At 39.1% G+C, this 14,520-nt stretch overlaps 1 protein-coding gene across 3 annotated transcripts in view; it reads left to right on the top strand.

Annotated features, from left to right (window-relative positions):
* The window catches only part of dock3 (dedicator of cytokinesis 3), a 51,936-nt gene that overhangs the window by 25,402 nt on the left and 12,014 nt on the right, over positions 1-14,520 (top strand). For all 3 annotated transcript variants that reach the window (XM_035910174.2, XM_006796367.3, XM_006796366.3), the window contains exons 15-38: positions 1,549-1,673; positions 1,772-1,934; positions 2,065-2,171; positions 2,785-2,956; positions 3,039-3,136; positions 3,516-3,599; positions 3,699-3,799; positions 3,911-3,992; positions 4,386-4,556; positions 5,209-5,401; positions 5,559-5,686; positions 5,797-5,943; positions 6,052-6,150; positions 6,243-6,337; positions 6,531-6,606; positions 6,732-6,832; positions 6,927-6,985; positions 8,631-8,779; positions 8,892-8,977; positions 9,088-9,114; positions 9,207-9,302; positions 9,392-9,452; positions 9,558-9,651; positions 12,757-12,905. In XM_035910174.2, the coding sequence (XP_035766067.2) occupies positions 1,549-1,673; positions 1,772-1,934; positions 2,065-2,171; positions 2,785-2,956; positions 3,039-3,136; positions 3,516-3,599; positions 3,699-3,799; positions 3,911-3,992; positions 4,386-4,556; positions 5,209-5,401; positions 5,559-5,686; positions 5,797-5,943; positions 6,052-6,150; positions 6,243-6,337; positions 6,531-6,606; positions 6,732-6,832; positions 6,927-6,985; positions 8,631-8,779; positions 8,892-8,977; positions 9,088-9,114; positions 9,207-9,302; positions 9,392-9,452; positions 9,558-9,651; positions 12,757-12,905 (2,663 nt within the window). The remainder of the gene's footprint in view (positions 1-1,548; positions 1,674-1,771; positions 1,935-2,064; positions 2,172-2,784; positions 2,957-3,038; positions 3,137-3,515; positions 3,600-3,698; positions 3,800-3,910; positions 3,993-4,385; positions 4,557-5,208; positions 5,402-5,558; positions 5,687-5,796; positions 5,944-6,051; positions 6,151-6,242; positions 6,338-6,530; positions 6,607-6,731; positions 6,833-6,926; positions 6,986-8,630; positions 8,780-8,891; positions 8,978-9,087; positions 9,115-9,206; positions 9,303-9,391; positions 9,453-9,557; positions 9,652-12,756; positions 12,906-14,520) is intronic.

The raw sequence follows: 14,520 nt of genomic DNA, 5'->3' as shown, positions 1-14,520 counted from the left end.
CTCCAGATATAAGAATGAATCTTTTCTTATGGACTCAAACACGTTTTGCTGAAAAGCTGAATATGGAACAAGCAAAGCTTAATACTAAACAATATATATATTAGCTGTATAATACCAGTAGGCCAGCTCTAATAGTAATTTGGTATGGCTCCGCGGGCCAGAGTTTGACACCTATGGTGTAGACTATCTTCTGTTGACTGCTTCCAGCAGGATGAAGCACCGTTTCACAAAACATCAATCATCTTAAACTGTTTTTCCAAGCATGACAATGAGTTGACTGTAGTTCAATGGCATCCAAAGTCACCAGATCTCAGTCTAATAAAGCCTCTTTGAAGTGTGCTTAAATGCAAGATTTACATCATTGTGCAGCTGACAAATCTGCAGCAACTGTGTGATGCTGTCATGTCAATATGGACCAAAATCTCTGAAGAACGTTTTCCACAATGCTGAATTGTGGAAAACTTGGCCATTGAGAATTCAGACTCTTCTAAAGGTAAAAATGGGTCCTGCCCAGTACTAGCAAGGTATACCTAATGAAGTGGCCAGTGAGTCTATACGCGTGACACACAAAAACAATTTTTTGCAAAAAAAACACTTTCCCTTTTATACCAAGTGCATTCAGCTTGTGTTCTCTATGTACTTGAACTTACATAGTAAGTAAGTAAAACTTTTAATTGTAATGGCGTTATGCTATGTTGTTGCAAAGTACTTTTTCCACTCCTGGTGTTTTGTAGACTCTACGTTCTTCGCTCTCTCTGCGTGAGATCAGCATGTAGGTCAGGTGCAGAGCAGATTTTAAAGAGCAGAGGTCTTTAAAGATAACTCAAAGAAAGAGAAAAGGGAGAAGTGTGTTTATTTCGGAATATTTCATCAGCTGACATTGCAGTGCTTTGTGTCTACGGAGAATGCATAATCCTGTCCTCTCATCCCCTCTCCAGCTTATTTCCAGTTAGCCTGAAATACCTCCCAATATCACTCCTTGTGAGTCATCTGTCCCCAAGGAAATGACTTGATATAAATAACTATAATCTGACTTTATAAATAACTGCAATATCTGCATGCACTGTTGCTACTGATATTTCTTTCATTAAACTCTGACCGAACAAAAGGTGCTGAGGCAGTCATGAGCTGGTTTATTGCAACTCAGTGGGGTCACTTTGCATTGAGGAGAATGTGACATACAGTGCACATTCAAGTCCACATGAAGGCTTAATTTATGTTGACCGCTCACACTTCCTCCGTGGAGCAGAGGCTCGCATGAACATGGCTGGAGACAGGGTTGTTGTCGTAGTTGGGGAATTTCAGAGATGTCTTTGCCTTCCTAATGCAGATTAATTGTTTTCCAACTCCAAACTTCCAGATTATTTTTTCATACTCAGCTGACCTCAAAGTGATCTTACTTGAGGCAGTCATATTTTGCAAAACTCCCTCTGGAGCCACAAAAGGCTTCATCATTTTTTTCTCTCTCACGAACAGCAGCGTTCTCTCTGACAAATCTGTGAAATCATTTCCCCTCTAAGTAAAATTCGGGCTGTTTAATTTTCCTAGGTGACACACGCAACGACCTGTATCTGACCCTGGAGCGGGGGGAGTTTGAGAGGGGCGGCAAAAGTGTCCAGAAGAACATCGAAGTCACGCTCTACGTGCTCTACGCCGACGGCGACACACTCAAAGTATGACGCATGTGCACATGAGTTAATACGTGCCATATCGTCAGTATATGAACTACAGCAAGTCTAACCTTTCTCCCATGGTGTTGCTTTTTTTGCAGGATTGCATCAGTTTAGGCAGTGGGGAGCCTAACACCTCTGAATATCGCTCGTTTGTCCTGTATCACAACAACAGTCCTCGCTGGAGTGAGATGGTCAAGCTGCCCATTCCTATAGACCGTTTCAGAGGCTCCCACCTACGATTTGAATTCAGACACTGCTCCAGTGAGTCAGTAATGCAACCCAGTGGCACCCCCAGTACACACGTTTATTCGGATGATTGCTCACAGTATGCAAGGTTTATGCAGCATAGTTAAGTATATGATTCAGGATACTGTGATGTGTTTCCTTTCAGCTAAAGACAAAGGGGAGAAAAAACTGTTTGGTTTTGCCTTCACTCCTCTGATGAGAGAGGATGGGACCACACTCTCAGATGAGAGTCATGAGCTGTATGTGTACAAGGTAAGATGCTGCAGACATGTGGTGCTCTGCAGCAGCTGTAGAAAGTGACTCATACACGAGTGAAAGTCCTGCCTTTATGCAACATCTTATCCTTGTTAGCTGCCTGACATGTCGTCAGTTTTTGATATATGATCATGCATGTGTACTTAGCACATTAAAACATAATTATGTAAATAACTGAGCGAAACACCGAGGTCTAGTGTGGCAGTTTGCTGGGGTTTTTTACTGCTCCCAGAGAGAAGAGCCAAATTCATTTTCCCATATACCATTTTTGACTGATATTTAATGGTAAATACGCGGCACATTCACATAGAGCTTTTACACGCAGGGCTTCTCCTAACATGCACGTATTCTGATGGATAAATCTGGGGCAGTTTGGGGGGTTTGGTACCTTGCCCAAGGACACAAGGACATGGAATTTGGAGGAGCTGGGTACCTTATGTTTAGTGTAAAACCCGCTCGACCTTCTGAGCAACAGCTGCCAAAAGCCACAGCTACAGCCACCCTGTTATTGACTAGAACTGCAGCTCTTTTTGCTGCAGTATTCTTTCATTAAATATTAATTGTCCACATGTGTGTGTCCAGCTCTTACTGTTCCATTTCAATCCTCTAGTGTGATGAAAACGCCACCTTCAGCAACCAGGGCCTTTATCTGAGCCTGCCCTGCTGCAAGGAGGACTTTAACAGCTGCCCCAACCTACCTGCTAACCTGCCCTTCCAGAGAAGCCCCAAAGAAACCTTCTGGGTCTCTACGATACTCTGCTCCACCAAACTAACACAAAATGGTAATCTACCACCTTATACATGCTGCTCTTCCATGCTGTGTCTTCCTGGTCAGTTCAGCTTATTTGGATTTCTTTCTTTCAGTGGACCTTCTGGCTCTTCTTAACTGGAAGGCCCACCCAGACAGGGTGTTGGACATCCTCGGTCGACTACGCCAAATCAGCGGGGAGGAGATTGTCAAGGTTATTATTTCTGTAACTGTAGCTTTACTGAGTTCAGTTTTTTTGACAATATGTGAAGATCATTTGTTTTATTATCCTATTATGATTTTATTTTGTTTATTTGCTAAATATTGTGTTGTTGTGATTAAGGAGTAGGATTTCTTCGTGTGCGTCCAAAATACACATAAAGTTTTTGTAGTATTTAGAGAAATTGCATTGAGCTGGTCTGTTGAGCTGTCACATTAGCGTGTCAGAAAAAAAACAGAAATGTTTTTAAAATGTTTGTGATGACGGGGCTATCCTTTTTTCTTTTTTCCTTGTTTCTATTTTAGTTAGCAGTAAAGCCTTTAATGCGATGCTTGTTTTGAGACGTGCTCTTTTTGTTCCCCTCTCTTTGCAGTTCTTGCGAGATGTCCTGGATACGCTCTTCTGTCTTTTAGATGACAACACTGATAAATACGGGCCGCTGGTTTTCCAGTCTTTGGTAAGAAAATGAAAGGAGCTGTACTCACAAATTAAAATATGGATTGTGACTTTTAGGAAGAGGAAGTGTTTTACAATTTATATGAATTTGTGTGCTCAGGTCTTCATTATTAACCTGCTCAGGGACAGCCGTTTCTACCACTTCAGACCCGTCATGGACTCCTACATACAAAACCACTTTGCAGGAGCTTTGGCATACAAGTATAAAAACATTTACCAAATTCTTTGAAGTCAGTCTGTAGCACAAATAAAGAAGAAGCTCAGGTTCTGGTTATGCGCAAAGTGTCTTACTTTGAGACAATTTGTCTGCAGAGAGCTGGTTCGATGTCTAAAGTGGTACATGGACCGTTCAGCTGAGGTCGTCCGACAGGACCACATACAGGAAGCCATGAGGGTAAAGTCTCGCACTCACTTCGCTTCTGGTTCTTCCTTGGCTCATTCTGCAGCGATTAATTAGCATGGCATGAGGAAATGGTCAAACAGATGTGCTGATAAGGAATAATGTGACACCGTATGAGGCCTCAGGAAGCGGATGTCCTTCTGAAAGAAAAGCTAATGAAAGGAAGTTATTAAAAATGACATACAGAGTGCAGCATTTCCATGTGCTCTTTGAATTTCCTTTGTGATTGAATCTCTTAAACAGATACTTTGTCACAGGGCCTGATTAGAAGCGTTTGTTTTATGTATTGATTTTCAATATTCAACTCATCCAGCATGCAAGTTTCATTCTTTGTTTGGAAACGGATGAAGTGACTCCCTATCTACATCTCCCCAACAATCACCTCAGGCGTTAGAGTATCTGTTCAAGTTCATCGTCCAGTCTCGTATCCTGTACTCAAGAGCCACCTGCGGGATGGAGGAGGAGCAGTTCAGAGCCAGCATCCAAGAGCTTTTCCAGTCGATCCGCTTTGTCCTGAGTCTGGATAGCCGCAGCTCAGAGAATCTGGTGTTCACACAGGTCAGACGCTTCACACTTCACGGCCAACAACCATTTCCCTTTAAACTACTCTCAAAACCCCCCTTATGTCACCTGCTCACCAGCCATTTTTATCTTTTGTTATAATTTTTTTTTGTAATTTTCAGTTTTATTCACTCTCAGTTTGCATTCATATTTCATTGCTTGAGTTTGTTAACTTCTTTTATTCCTGTGACTTTTATTTGTTGTGTTCTGTGATTGATGCTTCCATCCTTCACTGCCACTGTTGAGCCCTCCTTGGCTTGATTTTTGGACAGTCTAGGGCTTTCATCAGCTGCATGCCTCTCTGTGTTCATGCTCCTGGGCTGTCGTCCTCCTCAGTAAGTTACAGCGCCCCCTTGTGTTTGTTCCACAATGCAGCAGATGCTGCGCAACCTGACCCTGGATCTGAAAGATTAGATGTTTTAATTTGAGACTAAATATAAAATTAACTAAACCGTTTTGTGCATCAACACATTTGCTGGATTCTTTTGAGTTTCCGCTTAATTTGTTTTTATGTGTGTATGTCACGGAGAAAGGCAGTTTCATTCATTTGTATTATGACTTTCAGTTTATTTGAGCATCTTTGAAACTGAATATTTGTTCCATATGTATTCTACTAATTGCAGCTCTGTGCTTTTGTTTCCCTCTCAAGGCAGCGCTGTTGAACAGCTTCCCTGATATCTTTGATGAGCTGCTGCAGATGTTCACTGTTCAGGAGGTAGCCGAATATGTCAGGGGCACCCTAGGGAGCATGCCCAGCACAGTGGACATTGGCCAGTCTATGGATGTGGTCAAGCTGCAGTCTATTGCTCGCACAGTTGAGAGCCGCCTCTTTTTCTTCCCCGGTGAGCCAAATGTGAAGGTTTTAAGAAAATGTTTTTCTCTGAAGATGACAGAACAGCATGGTCTGACAGTTTCAGCCCATGCAAATCTAACGTGCGTACACTGTGTTTTTCGTTTTATATTCAGTTTGCTTCCTTCTTTTCTTTCCCCTTTTGCCAGAATCTCGTAGTATATTGTTGCCAGTGGTTTTACATCACATCCACCTGCATCTACGCCAGCAGAGGGAGCTGCTCATTTGTTCTGGGATCCTGGGCAGCATTTTTTCAATAATCAAGACAAGCTCCATGGTACAGATCCCTGTTCTCTGTGCATACTTAACACATACTGCCGTATTGTATGCTAATGTTTTTTAGTTGCGCTGCATCCGTCAGTTTACTCCTTTGGTTTTTGTTTCCAGGAGTCTTCTGTTCAGGAGGAGGTGGAGATGATGGTGGAGAGCTTACTGGATGTGCTGCTGCAAACTCTTCTGTCCATCATGAGCAAATCTCACTCTGTGGAGACATCCAGAGGACAAAGATGCCCCCAGTGCACTGCTGAGATAACGGTAAGCTGTCGTGCAAGCAGCATCTTTGATGGACAGTAAAAATAAATTCCATTTAGTTCATCTTTTTCTTCATTAACCTTTCTGTGTCTGCGATGTTCTTGCATGCAGGGGGAGTATGTTTCCTGTCTTCTGTCCCTGCTCCGGCAGATGACGGAGATCCATTTTCACCATCTACTCAACAACTTCCACAGCAAGGAGGAACTAAAGGTGGGAAACTCTCTGAGTCTCAAAGCTTTGTGCAGTGGCCTATTTACTACATTTCAGAACTGCATACTCTTTCTTAATATATTCCTCTGCAGGAGTTCCTGTTGAAGATCTTCTGCGTGTTTCGCAATCTGATGAAACTGACTATCTTCCCCCGTGACTGGAGTGTCATGCGGCTCCTAACCAGTCAGTGAGTCTGCTTTTTCCATTTCTGTCATGCAGTCTTTGTCCCAGAGATGGTAAGGGAATACAGCCAACCATTAGATCAGGCATTCTTCAGATAATCCTACTCTGAAGGTGACGCTTGTGTTGCAAAATGTTTCATCTATTTTTGGCACCTAGCTCATTTTGTAAGCTGACAGGGTAATGTTTGCTTTCTGCAGTATCATCGTAGTGACAACACAGTTTCTGTCTCCGGCACTGCACAAGAACTTCTCAGATGCAGATTTTGATTTCAAGGTGCGTGTTAGGAGAGCAGCTAGTGCTCACTACACCATGAAGCCACACAGCAGCTAACTAGCGCAATTTAAATGTCATTCAGTGTTGCGTTTCTTTACTTTTGTTTATAATTCTTTGTCTGTCAGGTGTGGAACTCCTTTTTCAGCCTCACTGTGCTGTACATCAACCAGCCCAGCCTGCAGCTGGAGTCATTAGGTCCTGCAAAGAGAAAGAAAGTCCTAGATAAGTAAGAGTTTTTTAATTGTGTGTGCTTTCTTCCAAGCATCGTGTTAATTATGTCATTTTCGACATTTGATCTCTTTTTGCTGTTCTATTTGTAGGTATGGTGACATGAGAGTTATGATGGCATATGAGCTCTTCAGCATGTGGCAAAAATTAGGTTTGTGATGCCCACTTTTAGCACAGACACATACATGTATCCCTAGCAATTACACTACTGTGCAAAATTCTCAAGCCATTCCTCATTTCTGTTTATTTTGATAGGAAAACTGGGAATTGGGTGGAACGACTTATTGAAACTTGCAAAAATCCATGAAAATAATGACTATAAGGCAAAAACAGAGTTTTATAGTTACAATGTGCTTGAAAGGCAGTGTTTGGTATGACCACCTTTACTCTTCAGCACAGCCTGAGCTCCTGAGAATAGTTCTCCAGGCTTTTTGAAGGACGTTCAAAGCTCTTCTTTGGATGTTGGCTGGTTTTTGTTCCATTCTTTGTCACGATGATCCCACACTGCTTCAGTAATATTGAGGTCAGGGCTCTGGGGAGGCCAGTCCATGACTGATAATGTACACCTTTACTTCATTGACAGTGTGTTTGGGATCATTTTCAAGTTGAAAAATGAAGCCTAAGGCAATCAGAAGCATTTTAGATGGTATTGTGTGGTGGAATAAAACTTGACTGCACTTTTCTGGCTTCACCACCAGCTGAAATGCGGTCCCAAATCATGACAGATTCTCCATGTGTTTTAGAATTGCCTGTAGATACATGCTGTTCTACGTCTTTCCTGACCTCCTCTGTACATATTGAAAGCAATTTGAACCAGAAATTTCATTTGGATTAAGCACTCCATGAAACTTGGCCACTGATTCATTGATGTCAGGTGTCCTCCACTTGACCAATTCCTCAAATTCTGCTAAAAAACGCAACTCACCATTTTCTCATATACCAAGTTTGCAGCTAATAGCTCTTTGGGATTCACCTTGCTAGCAAAACAATACAGTTTAGGCCCGTCAAACTGTGCTATTTTTTGTATCTTTAACAAAAGAAATTAGAACAAGTGTGCTTTTGTGACATGCTTCTAGCAATACCGTGCATAAAAATACAGTTTAGAACTGATTGTATGCTAAGCTGTTGTTGTGTAGAAACAACAGAGGTTCATTCTTTGAATCAGGCATGTTTTTTTATGCTTGAAAAACTAAGTGTTAAGTTACTTAACATCTGTTTACATCCCTGCAACCCTGCATCCAATTTAGAGTTGCGGGGTTGCTGGAGCCTATGCTAGCTAACATAGGGTAACAGGCTGTGTACACCTTGAAGAGGTCACCAGGCTGTGGCAGGGATAACACAGACACAGACAACCATTCAATGACCAATTAACGTAACCCCACTAACCACATGTCTTTGGACAGATACAGGGGGAATATTCACATTCCACAACATCCAGCAGGTGGTTGGTAGATTTAAACCCAGGACCTCCTTGCTAGGAAGCAACCAGGCTAACCACCATGCCACCCAGAAAAAACAGGGATTTCTCCGAATGTTTTTTGAAAATGTACAAGTACAGTGACTGGAGCAAACATGAATGACAGAGCAGCTGATGCCCAAAGAAAAACTCTTAAACACCCTCAGAAAACCTGGAGAACTATTGCTCAAGACCACTTTAAAAAAGTAAAATAAGTTCGGCTACTTCATAGCAAAGTATAAAGAAATAAACGGTGGCTCAAGACTTTTCACAGTACTACGTATATCCATGAAATTAGTGCAAACAAACAGGTCTGTCTGTATGAATCTTCTTAATCCAGGAGACAATAAGCCACACTTCATCCCAGGAATGATGGGTCCCTTCCTTGGTGTTACGCTGGTTCCACAGACCGAGGTTCGAAATATTATGATCCCAATTTTTCATGACATGATGGATTGGGAGCAGAGGAAAAACGGAAACTTCAAACAGGTAGCATAATTATGACATTGCACTATGAAATTAACCCATTGTTAGCTTGCAGCGATGGACAGGCTCTTTGTCACATAACATCTTTTGGCTGAATGTGTTTGTGCTTGTGTAGGTGGAGGCAGAGCTGATGGATAAGCTGGACAGCATGGTGTCGGATGGGAAAGGCGATGACAATCACAGAGAGCTCTTCAGCCTGTTGTAAGCATCAAACCCGTGTTTAGCGAGCCTGTGGAGTGATATTCAGGATAATGCCACTCTATTAGTATTTCCTTCTAACACGCTTCTTTTTTGTTTTGTCGTCACCCGAGGACCCAACTGTTTGGTCCGTATCCAAGGTGAATGGACTGGCAGACATATTTATTCATATGTGTTGCATTTCTGTGCTCATCGCCTTTGGTAAAAATGATTTAATGTATTTTCTGTGCAGCCTGCTGGAGAAGATTGAGCAGGAGACCTGGAGAGAAACAGGAATCTCATTTGTCACATCAGTCACAAGACTTGTTGAGCGAATACTAGATTACAGGTAGGCTAAAATGTAGTTGTCATCTTAACTATGTTGCTTTCTAATAATAAATCGCAGAGCAATAAGAAGTAAACACATCATATTTATAGGGACTGCATGAAAGGAGATGAGATGGAGAACAAGAAAATTGGTGGCTCTGTCAATCTTATGGTGAGAAGTTTCACGAGTTTTTATTCTGGATTTTATAAAAGTATATATTAATATTTTCAAAAGTGGGGAGACAAATTCACCATTCGTGTTTATTTTGAAAATCAGAACTTCTACAAATCAGAGGTCAACAAAGAAGACATGTACATCCGTTATATCCACAAGCTGTGTGACCTGCATCTCCAAGCAGAGGACTTCACAGGTACCTGAGATATTTAATGGAATATCCTTTAGAGTTTGCACATGAGAATTAAATAAATGCAACAAAAGAATGCAAGATTTGACCTTCTCTCTTTGCCTCTGTGCAGATTTTAATTCAACTGGAGTGCAGAGAACAAAAAAGTCTCTCTTATGCCAGTCTGAGATACTGACCTTTCATATTGCTGTTTTATGACTGCACAGGACAATGATGCAAGCAGCAGAAGGGAGGATGCAGTTGCTGTGTAGTCATAATTTGCAACTTTGTGGACTGTTGTTATTAGCCTGCTAGCACTACCCCCACAGTTTTTAGCCACACACACAAATGAATTGTTCCTGGTGAAATTCAGTGTGACTTCATGTTCAGGAGAGCGTGTACACGTGCACACCCTTTGATGGACGTCTCCTTCATGCACCAGTTGATTTATTACTCCTGCACATGAGACTTTACATACTTACTAGCTTTGCTTCACATAGTTGGGGTTTTTTGTTGCCTAAGAAGAATGAGCTATTCAGCAGGTAGCTGCAGTGAGTCAGCTTTCAGCATCTGAGACTCGGGGATCGTCTTATTCAAACTGGGGGAAACTTCACTACAGCTGACTGGATTCTTTGTTGGGCTGCAGATGAAGAAGATAATAGAGAAACTAATGGTGTGCTAAAAACAGAGACATCACACAAGTGTAACGACACCCATGGTTAAATAGATAGCTTAATATCAGGTAGAGATAATTATGTGCTGTTAGCTTAACATTAAGAAGTCAAACTATTGCATGGCGGTTGTACAGCCAGCTTTTTAATGTAAGTTGTAAATGTGAGATTTATATCACATTTATCCATTTTATTTGGAGAAGAAGGGGCTTTACAGTACATTTACGATGCGGTAATGTCACTTTAGTCACATAAAGCAGAAATCAGGGGAAGTTGTCGCGTAATCTTACTGTGTAAATGGCTTGTGTGAGTAAAGCTTTACTCACATTATCTCACATTATCAGCAGTGGTGTTATTGTGTGCGCATAAATGTAGCCAAATGTGACTAATTGAATTCAATCTTATTCATTGCCGCTTACGTAAAACAAACAACAGGCAGCTGGGAAAATGACCAAAACACATTTAAGTGTCCAGCAGAGTTGGGTGTGATTGCACATGTGGTTATTGTGTGAATCAGAACCAACATTAAAAAACTTTGCTTTTTTTTCATGATGATATGATTCAATTCAGAAGGTGGGATCAGCGGGTACAGTGGGTTCGTAGTGCTGGAACACTTACTTATTTGTTTTATTATCAGTTAATCTGCCAATTTATGTGTTTACCAGATTAATCATTCATTATGTAAAAATTCTTCTTTGGACACAAAGGATAATCAGCATAAATTGGATTTTAATGGAAGTCTAGTGTTGGTTGAAAATTCAAATAGACCAACCAACACTCAGAAACTCAAGAAAACTTAGTTTATCATTTCATAAGACAAAAATCAGCAAATTGTAACAACTGAAAATCTTTTTGAGCTAATAATTTCAGTACTTAAGTGACATTACACCTACCAAAGTGTGTTAACTTATTCACAATTAACAAAGAGTCCATTGTGGAGACAACTCACTATCTATTTGTTTAGTTTAATAATTTTTTTATACTCCTCACGGTCAGAAAAATAAACAGAGAGTTGTTCATTTCATACTTTACAAGTATAAATACGAAATACTTTATATAAAGTATAAATACTGGCTAATATATATGTATATATATAGATATATATCTATATATATCTATCTATATATATAGATATATAGATATAGATATAGATATATGTATATATATATATATATATATATATATATATATATATATATATATATATATATATATATATATATACATATATATATATATATGTATATATATATATATATATATGTATATATATATAGATATATATCTATATATATATACATATATATATAGATATATATCTATATATATATGTATATATATAGATATATATCTATATATATCTATCTATATCTATAGATATATAGATATAGATATAGATATATGTATATATATATATATATATATATATATATATATATATATATATATATATATATATATATATATATATACATATATATATATATATATATATATATATATATATATATGTATATATATATATATATATATATATATATATATATATATATATCTTAGTTATTTATACAAAGTTATATCTTAGTTACTTAGTTATTAGTTACTTATAGTGATGCAGAAGATTCTACAATGTCTTTTAACTCAACAAGGCCGAGGCCTATTAACTTCTCCTCAGTGATCACAATTGACCTATTGGACACGACTGAACAATTCAATATGCAGCTGAAATCTGAAACTGCCCACACGGAGAAGCCAAACGCCTTCTAGAGAAAAGGTTTATGGTCAGTTGAGTCAAATATTGATCTCCAATCTACAAGCTACAATTGGCTACGATGACAAGAGACATGTTTGGAATGGATTAAGCAGGCTAACATTAAACTTCCTAAAAAAAATTAATTGATTATGCTTAAAAGCCAGATCTGTGCCAGGAAGCCAACCAATTTAAATGGTCTCTGCCTTCAAGAAGAAGGGTCCAACTAGAATTACATTTACCAAATATTAGCAGAGGTGTATTTCAGCCTATGAATATACTTTTGGTCTTGTTTGAATGAGAGAAAATCCAAAATGAATTCAAACTTGTGCACACAATTCTTGTTTTTTTTTAAAAACTGATTAAACATGTTGTATGCTGTGCAATTAATAAACCCTGGAAAAAATAATGATTCAAAGAAACCATTAAATCCCAAAGTTACCATGACATCCATGCCCATGATTAGTCAGCTTCAGTCAAAACTATATTATAGGTCTGATATGGTGTTAACCGTGCAGATGCTCCTTGCAGTCCGACTGCTTTTAAACAAAAACATGATTATCAGGGGAGCTTAGGTTCAGCTGACTGTTTTATGTCATACATCATCTGTTCACAAAAACTGGACAAAAAATTTAACTGTGTCTAAAGCCTTTGGGTTTTTACTTATATAGAAGGTAATCTCATTTTTTTTTCATACCCTCTTGACAACAGAGGCAGCCTTCACCCTCCTGCTGTACTGGGAGCTGTTACAGTGGGAGGACCGGCCCCTAAGGGATTTTCTTCACTATCCCTGTCAGAGCGAATGGCAACGTAAAGAGAACCTGAGTCGTAAAATCCTCCACTACTTCAACAAGGGCAAGGCAAGTGAATATTTTTTATACCTTTCCTTTGTCTCCTGCTCCTGTTTCCGCTGACTTAAATCCAGTATTTCATGCAAATGTTAAAGGCCTGTAATTTCTGACCTGTGCTAACCTCTGACTGCACTGCAGCGGAGCCTCCAGCAGTGAGTCAAATGAGGAAATGAAGGAAAGGCTGAGTTAACTTTATAGTGATGGATCGATATTACTAGGTCGTGCTGGACAAGTCACATTTGAAGCTAAATCAACTTAGATAAATGAAAGCGACATTAAATTTTATAGCTTTTTTTTTGCTTTTTGTTCAAAGGGCTGTTTGTTCTCATCTGCTGTGCAGCTGCTCCCAAGTATAATCAGATTTTGCCCTCATTAACTCTGGGAGTGAGTCAGAGTCTTGTAGTGCTTCTATTCAGTGTTTTTCCCAAGTTTTTAGTGTTTTTTACATCTTTTGCCAGCCCCAGTAATTGCATATCTCCACTTATTTTTCATAAGCTAGTCCTGCTTGCTTCTGTTAAACTAGAATTCAGAGGGGCGAAAGAAGCACTAACCCTTTACCCAACACTGCAGTGTAAAACCATGCTGCATAAAAGCTTTAAAATGTAATTTCATTACTTATTAGCATTTTAAACTGTAATTATGTTATTATTACCAGTGTAGGCTCTTTATGAATATTTCTGTAGAGCATTAATGCTGTGTTAGGTGGGTAGTGGAGCTACTGTTCTACTATTCTATGCAATTTTCAGTTGTTACATCTTTTTACTGTTTACTGTGCAATCCAATCATCATATGTGGAAAATCATTGTAACTAAAACCAGTTAAATTAAGTTAAGAGTTCTCTGTGCTGAAGTAAACACAGACTATCATAATACAAATACAAACATGCAGCCTTTGCACGCAGCAGCGAGGGTCAGATTTCTGTTCAAATGTGATTTGCTTCCTAGAATCATTCCTCCCTGGCTGGTATTCATCCGCCAAATTGAATTAGTTGACTGGTGTTGCTGCTTTGGAGAGGACAATGCCCTCTGGACTCTGGGAGCAGCTGAGAAAGAAATAAAAGTGGCCTCCTTCATTAAATCAGTGTTATTGCTGCTCTCGTTTAAAAAGGGAAGCTGTTCTTTACCTGCTGCTGCATTTGTTACAGTTCATACACGGCGAACAGAAATCTGTATCTGTTTAAAGGAAAGCTTGTGAAATAAATGATGAGACTTAGAAAAATGTTTCTACTGTGTATGAATCAGAGAGAAAACAGCTAAGCGAGGTCCAGTTTTTAGATCTTTAACACTATGCTCGTCTTTTCCTCTTGTTTAAGCACAATTTTAACACATTTTAAATGTGTTTTGTAACACGTTTAAAATAAACTATGCTAACCACCTTCACTTTAATACACTGCTCTGAAAAGAAATGTGACTAATAATGCTAGTTTATTTAGCAGCAACAAATTGTATCTATTAAACATTCATAGCATAATTACAATAACACAATAATAGAAAGGGCTTTGCAAAGCATAATCAAATAGATTATACTTAAATAAATAGCTTAAAAACACAAATAAAACAAGGATTAGGAAACTGAAGAAACAGTGGGAATAATATGACAGGTTAAATGAAGAAATAAAAAATGA

This window comes from Neolamprologus brichardi, chromosome 20, assembly GCF_056152115.1.
Source record: "Neolamprologus brichardi isolate AB-2024 chromosome 20, ASM5615211v1, whole genome shotgun sequence".
In the NCBI taxonomy this organism is placed as follows: domain Eukaryota; kingdom Metazoa; phylum Chordata; class Actinopteri; order Cichliformes; family Cichlidae; genus Neolamprologus; species Neolamprologus brichardi.
This window is presented reverse-complemented; position numbering and strand designations above follow the sequence as displayed.